The sequence below is a fragment of the Microtus ochrogaster genome, chromosome 1 (genome assembly GCF_000317375.1).
Source record: "Microtus ochrogaster isolate Prairie Vole_2 chromosome 1, MicOch1.0, whole genome shotgun sequence".
Taxonomy (NCBI): domain Eukaryota; kingdom Metazoa; phylum Chordata; class Mammalia; order Rodentia; family Cricetidae; genus Microtus; species Microtus ochrogaster.
Genome location: NC_022009.1, coordinates 39394375 through 39401983, shown reverse-complemented (window position 1 = coordinate 39401983; position 7609 = coordinate 39394375). Strand labels below are relative to the sequence as shown.

Genomic DNA, 7609 nt, shown 5'->3' with positions numbered 1-7609 from the left:
GTGTCCGTGTAATTATTTAGGGTATAAAGCTAGCCTTGCGGGCAGCGGAGTGGCGGGAAGCAGCCCCACCACTCATATTACTACAGTGGGGCCTACCCTAAATCCAAAACCTATTGCCTTTGTTTGAAAGCTAATCTCAAGCAAATCTAATCCTCAACCACTAGAGAGGCATAGAACAGGACAGGCTTCATAGCCCAGCATACTGCTGCTGGCCCACTGTTGCATGCAGAACAGTCTGTAAACCCCGGGGATCATTTCATCTTTCTGGAAACCAGGCAGCCCAAGCTGGGGTAACCTGGCACACAGCAGACAGCTGCCTAGCTTGTTTCCACAGGGACAGTGGGTGTTCAGCTGCTTTAGAAGAGGGTGTCCAGGCTTTATTTTAATTTCCAGTCTACAAACCTAGTGATCGATATTCCCTTACCCCATCTTTTCCCCTCCCCCACATCTTTTTAGGCATGTGGCAACTTCCCATAAACCCAAAGAACACCAAGGAGGAGGACTTCCATGTGAACGAGACAATCACAGTCCGGGTACCCATGATGTTCCAGTCAGGAAATGTCGGTTACCTTCGGGACACGGCGATTCCCTGCCAGCTGGTACAGATGAAGTGTTTGGGAAACGGAAATGGAACTACCTTCTTCATCCTTCCTGACCAGGGCAAGATGGACACTGTCACCGCCGCACTTAACCGGGACACAGTTGAGAGGTGGGACAAGACTCTGGCTAAAAGGTAAGTCCTCCAGGCGCCATGTTGGTTTCTATGAGGTGTATGTTACTGGAAAATGAGGCAGAGAAACTTTTTTCTCTCCAATATAGACCCCAGAAGGCCTTTTGGCAGAAACAGCAGGTGGTGGTAGCAACAGAGTAGGTGAAAGGTCAAATGAGCTTGCCAGCAAGACACGAAAGCAAGCAGAAGCTTTTCCCTCTGATCTTGCTCTTCCTCCGTCTCATATCAGAACTCAAGCCATTTTGATGGGTCCTCTCTCCTTTGTTAAACCTCTCTAAAAAGGCTTTGATAGATATGCCTGGAAATGTGTCTCCTAGGTAATTCTAATGTCCAGTCATTTGAAAATGAAGATCAACCATCAGAGGCCTTAACAGCACATAAGCTGAAGCAGCCGTGATAAGGATATTAGCAAAGGGGACAGGATTTGGTTTTTGAGACATAGAATCCCATGGATAGCTTGGCCAGGACTACTGCTCCTGGCCAGGAGTTCTCACTAACTCTTCTCCTATCTTCTTCAGAGACCAGAAGTACTGATCAGTGGTCCAGTGTTGCGGGAGGCTACTCTTTGTTCCCGGGTGCCCAGACTTGAAATAACCACACAAAAATCTGTATTAATTGCAATACTGTTTGTCCAATAGCATAAGCATATTTCTGGCTAACTCTTATTCTTAAATTAACCCATTTTATTAATCTGTATATCGCCACATGTCTATGGCTTACCGGCAAGGTTCTGGTGGGCTCCAGCAGAGGTACCTCTCTCCTGAGGGCGGCTATATGGCTTCTCCCTGACTCTGCCTAACTCTGCTTACTTTGTTAAGCCACTGGCCAAAAGCAGCTTCTTTATTAACCAATGGTAATAAAACATACTCACAGCATACATCACTTCTCCTTTTCTGTCTAAATAAAAAGGAAGGTTTTAAATTTAACAAGATAAGATTACATATAACAAAACAGGTATCAAGCAAGAATTACAGTTACAATATTTATATCTACTTTATCTTTTATCATAACTAGGGAAAACTATAATTATAGCTATCTATTCTTTAACTCCATCAAAGACTCCAGAAGGATATAATACTACCTACGTAAACAGGAGGTGCATTATAAGCAACTTACAAAACTATAGAATTTACAGAGACATCTCACTGCCTGGACAGTCACCCAAAGTTCTTTTGTAATATTGGGTCACCCATCTTTGGCCTACAGGCCCATAGTACCAGCAGATTTTTCTATGAAGCAGGGAATTTCAAAGACAGTTCTACCTACATTGGCAGTTTGTCAGTCACTTTCTTCTGTGTCCTGCAGAATGTCTGGCACACTCTTTTATGAAGCAGGAACCCCAAAGGACTGTCTCACCTTTAGGCAAGTTTAGCAGTCATTTTTCTGTGGGTCCTGCATGTACAGTTCATCAAGCAGTCCAGGCAAGAGCACTTTCTTGCCCAAATGGCTAATCAACTCCATAAGGAGCCTCTTCAATGTCTATCTTCCTCTTGAAGTAATTGGTGCTGCCAGGAGCAGATGTGTCTCATTGTCATGAAAAGTCCTAAGTTTTTAAAACACTTTAAATGCCATATTCTGTAGGTCTTTGAAAGATCTGAAGAATATCTATCTATTGGAAATACATCCTTCCACATCTAGAAAACTTAACTAACACGACTAAAAGATTGACTATTATAGATGACTATTAACCTATATTTACAGATATAATCAGCTCAAAGGAATTATTTAGGAAAAAATGAATTTAGGCAATTCAAAGACCCAGAGAAGAAGCCTTACATATGAGGAAGAGATAGCTCCTGCCTCTTTCCCTGCCTTTCATCCCTAGTGAGTGAGTCAGACTGGTGCTAAATGTGCCGAAGAGATCACACAAAGTGGACGTCTGTCTGGGAAAGGATGTGTTGCTGTCTGCCTCTAGTTCTAGTCTTGGACCCTCTAACCTTTCCTGCTTCACCCTGAACAGGCAACTGAACCTGTACATCCCCAAAGTCTCCATGACTGGTACTTATGACCTTAAAGATGTGCTGGAAGGCATGGGCATTGCAGACTTGTTTACCAACCAATCCATTTTCTCAGGCATCACCCAGGATTCTCTACTACAGTCATCAAAGGTAAGTGTCTTGGGAGCTTTTTCTCCAAAAGTTACACTAAATATCTTAACAGTAAGCAACACAGCACATTTGTGAATAGTCCCCTGTAGGTGGAGTTTTTCTGTCCCACAGCCACTCTCAAATAATCACTCAGAGGCTTAATATTAATTACAAATGTTTGACCAGTAGCTCAGGCTTATTACTTAATAGCTCTTACAACTTAACCCATTTCTATTTACCTAACCTATGTGCTACCCTGAGGCTCATGGCTTTTACCTTTATTCCATTTTGTGTGTCTGACTCGTTCTCTGGCTGGATGACGACTCCTCTGACTCCACCCTTATTTATCCCAACATTCTCGGTTTTGCTTTCCCACTTAACTTTATCCTGTTCAGCTATTGGCCAGTCAGCTTATTTATTAAACTGATCACAGCAGCATAAATTCACACAGTGTACAGAAGGATTATTCCACAGCATTCTTCCATGTCCCAAGCTGAAAACACCGTGTCCAAGCCCTTTCAACTACAGTTCAGTAAACAGAGGCTCAGCAAGAAAACAATCACACAAAAAGCTCTTGACAAGGGAGAGTCATGGCCCAGGTAGTCACCCATCCCACAAAGCCTCACCAGAGAGGGGACACTGGGAAAAGTTGTGATGGCAGAAATGAGAGTAGCCCCTGACAAAAAGAAATAGAGGACACACTAACGGTCCCATCAACAGCACACTGAGCCTTCTACTCAATTTTATGCCTCAGCCTTCAGCTTGACGTTCTCAATTCATAACATTTTGATTGAATACCAATTATGTGCCAAGCCTGTGCTAGGATCTGGCTCTGTTTCCATTACTCAGATGTGGACACTGTCCTCAAAACACAAGGGCTTTGAGTAAAATCGCTGAGGAAGCCCAGAAACACAGACGCCTCCTTTCTCTCCTTCCTTCCTTCCTTCCTTCCTTCCTTCCTTCCTTCCATCCTTCCTTCCTTCTTTTTTTGAAAAATTGGAAAAAAAATCTTTTTCCACTATGACTGTACCAGAAGTACTGAAGGACTGCATGTTCTAAGGTACCAAAACACACTTACCACAGACCAACGCTTTGGATTTATATAGGAGACATTATCCCAACTGCTCAGGGGAATACTTAACCTAGAAAGGGCAAAGAGTTTGACGTGGTCACAGAGCTAACAAAATCAAACAAATGACAGCAAAAAACAGCCAAACATTTGATTTGTCTGTCCACATGAGATCTCAAATCATCAAGACCCACTACAGAGGTCCCAGTCACAACTCAGCCTCTTCCTGGCTGCAGGAACCTATCACAGTGACACTCAGAAGAGAGCTTCATACTTGCTGAGAAGTGGGGCTGATGAGCCTCCTCCTCCACCACCACCACCAAGGGGACTGGGAATCCATTGACTGCCACCCATTGTTTAGTTGCCGGGGAAGGGTCTGTCAACCATTTAGCAGTCTTCGTAATTTCATCTAATTTTAATCATTAGAAGGGACACATCAACAGCCAAGAATTTGCATTTCTGCCTCAGCCAGGGCTTTCCTACGCATAGTAGGCAAAAGCACTTCATAAAAATTCAACTCTGCTGTTTCCATAAGCCTGGGATCTGGTAAGTAGAGCCCAAGATAGACCATGAAACCCAATTCCTCTGATCTCTATGTGGTGCATGCAGCCTGTATCCCAGCAGGGAGGAAGCTGTCTAGGCTCTGTAGCTGCTTCTTAGACAAGGAGCAAACATGTGATGCTTTGGGAATCTTGGCTGCTTCCCCTCCTGTGGAGCAGAGGGTGAGATGCCCATGTGATGAGACATGGATAGTTCCTGCCTTGCGACAGGTGCTCACTTCCTGCCTCTGGTGTGTTTCTCACAGATGCTCCACAAGGCCTTGCTGCAACTGGATGAGACAGGGGAACCAATCAGACCCACCAGAGGGGCTCCCCTAGAGGTGACATCTGAACCACTCACTGTCAAATTCAACAAGCCCTTCATCATCCTGATGTTCGACGACTTCACATGGAGCAGCCTGTTGATGGGCAAAATCATGAACCCAGCTTAGAGTGTGCCAGAGGGGTTACGGTGCACCTGACTTTGGGGAGTTCACCCCACCCAGGCATCCCCACTTTTAGATATCTTGTAATGAATAACAATTGTTACTACTCCCAAGACAAGTCAATTGAGAAGGGAGCATGGAGAAAGAGGGAACAGTTATTAAAGGATGTTTTTGCAAACTCTGGTGTCCTGGACGGTTGCATTCTGATGTGGGCTCCACTCTTGATTTATATATATGTGGTACCTTCTCCCTGTCCTCACATGGAGGGAAGAGCAGGAGGAATTGTTATTCTTTTTTTTTTTTTTTTTTTTTTGTTTTTTTGAGACAGGGTTTCTCTGTGGCTTTGGAGCCTGTCCTGGCACTAGCTCTGTAGACCAGGCTGGTCTCGAACTCACAGAGATCCGCGTGCCTCTGCCTCCCAAGTGCTGGGATTAAAGGCGTGCGCCACCATCGCCCGGCTAGGAATTGTTATTCTTAAAAATGCTACAAGATCCCCGGTGGCAGTAGGCAGCAGAAATGCTGTAGGTCCCAAATGGTGGCGGCGGGCCATGTGGCGGCAGACAGCGGGCCCTGGGAGCAGCCAGTCCCAGGCAGAAATGGCTGCTGGTCTCAGAGCAGCGGCCCAAGCAGGGACCAAAACCATAACAGGAGCTCTCTAGGGTTGTTCCAAGGGGCACTAATCCTATTCATGAGGGCTCCACCCTTATGATCTCATCACTTCCAGAAGCCCTAAGCTTCTAAGGCTAGGTTTCAAAATGAATCTGTAAGACATTCAGTCCATGACATTTAGTCCTAACACAAGAGGGATGACTCCAACCAACCAAACCACCTCTATTTCTGACAAGAACAAGAACACAGAGCATCTTGAATCAGCCATGGATCCAGAATGCAGTTTGTTCAGGGAGATGTGTGGTCTCAGAGGGAGACTGGCCTGAGACAGAAGGCCAGCCAGGTCACAGAGTATTCCATAGCTGAAACTAGAACAATGTAGTTTTCTTTAGAAGTTTGAGGGTAGAGGGGCTGGCAACTCCTGGATGGGTACCAGTTGGGCTGACAGATGAAGCCTGTCATGGGTGAATGGCACAGTTATGAGGAGAAAGTGGCAGATGTGAAGGATCGGGTCTAACACTTGCTGGTTCTCTATTCTTAGCACAAAATCAATATACATGCAGACTCATGCAGAACCCCCAACACCAGGGTTTGGATTAGCCACACTGAGGCAGTTTCCCTACCTCTACTCAGAATGCTCCATGCCAACTGTACACAGGACACTATTTCCTCCCCACCATGGCTGTGGTTTGGGTTTTGGTTTCATTTTTTTTTTTTTGCAAACTTTTGTAGAGAATAATCAAACCAAATTCATAGTTTCCTTTCTCTTAATTTCATCTATCCTTAAATATACCATATGTTGCATGTGTAATGTGGTTTCAGAATATGCATTTTTAAATAACAGATATTTAGTATAAATCAAAAGTGTCAGTGCCATCTGAAATCAATTGGTTGGAAAAATTCTTTTAAGCCATGTAATGCTTGGGAATTGCTAGGTACTGAAGGAAATGTGCAGTGCTTCTCATTCTTGAACTAATTCCAGATGAATCAAAGATATAAGAACAAAAATTGAAATCATCATGAAATAAGAAAGCAATATATGTTTTTAGAACAACTTCAAAAGGAACAATCATATGTAAAACTCAGAACCACTGAAGAAAAGGCTGCTACACGGAGCTAGGCAAACGAAGTTAGCTGGGTTTCAAAGACAATAAGGAAGGGTGTCTTAGTTAGGGTTTTCTTGCAGTAAAGAGACATCATGATCATGGCAACTCTTATAAAGAAAATATTTAATTGAGATGGCTACTTACAGTTTCAGAGATTTGGTCCATTATCTTCATGACAGGGAGCATAGCAGTTGGGAGTATGGTGGTGTGCAGGCAGACATGGTGCTGGAGAGGTAGCTGAGAATTCTACATCATTCAAGCAGACAGGAAGTGGTCTGTGACACTGGGTGGTATCTTGAGCATATATGAGACCTCAAAGCCCACCTCTACAGTGACATACTTCCTCCAACCAGACCATATCTACTACAATAAGTCAAACCTCCTGATAGTGCTTTTTCCTTTGGGGCATTTTCTTTCAAACCACCACAGAGGGATAAAATATGAAAGTTAATTTCTCTACCACGTCACTTACTATTTTTAAAAGATGTGGAGGAGCTTGGATTAGACCTAGGACAATAATGGTTGACTGAATATTCTTTTTTCATATTAAAAAGAGTAAGTTTTTAGCAAATAATTGATTTTTGAAATTACTGGAGCATCTGACTCAACTTTACTATTAAAAGCCCTTGTCTAGAAGAGCCCATGTTTGCAAAAGCCAACTTTTAGAAAAATTGTAGCACTGGGGTTAGAGATTTAACTCAGGGAAGTATACCATTACTTCACTACTTGTCTTAGCAGCAATGACTAACATATGGCTTTGAATTTCTGCAAAGAAAATACTATTTGTAAAAAATATTTTTCTGCCTTCTTTTTATTGTTTTTATTGAGCTATGCATTTTCCCCACTCCCCTTTCTTCCTGCCTTCTCCCCTTCCACCTTCCCCCTGCCCCTAGGCTCCCAAACTACTCAGGAGATCTTGTCTTTTTCTCCTCCTTAAGTAGATCCATGTATGTCTCCCCTAGAGTCTTTGTTGTATAGGTTCTCTGAGGTTGAGGACTATAGGCTGATTATCCCTTGCTTTAC

The 7609-nt window shown here is 43.6% G+C and overlaps 1 protein-coding gene across 1 annotated transcript in view; it reads left to right on the top strand.

The window, feature by feature from the left end:
• The window catches only part of Serpina6 (serpin family A member 6), a 10156-nt gene extending 5106 nt beyond the window's left edge, over positions 1-5050 (top strand). Inside the window, exons 3-5 of the mRNA XM_005343498.1 lie at positions 457-733; positions 2691-2838; positions 4692-5050. Of these exons, the coding sequence (XP_005343555.1) occupies positions 457-733; positions 2691-2838; positions 4692-4877 (611 nt within the window). The 3' untranslated portion in view covers positions 4878-5050. The remainder of the gene's footprint in view (positions 1-456; positions 734-2690; positions 2839-4691) is intronic.
• Positions 5051-7609: the final 2559 nt, after the last annotated feature.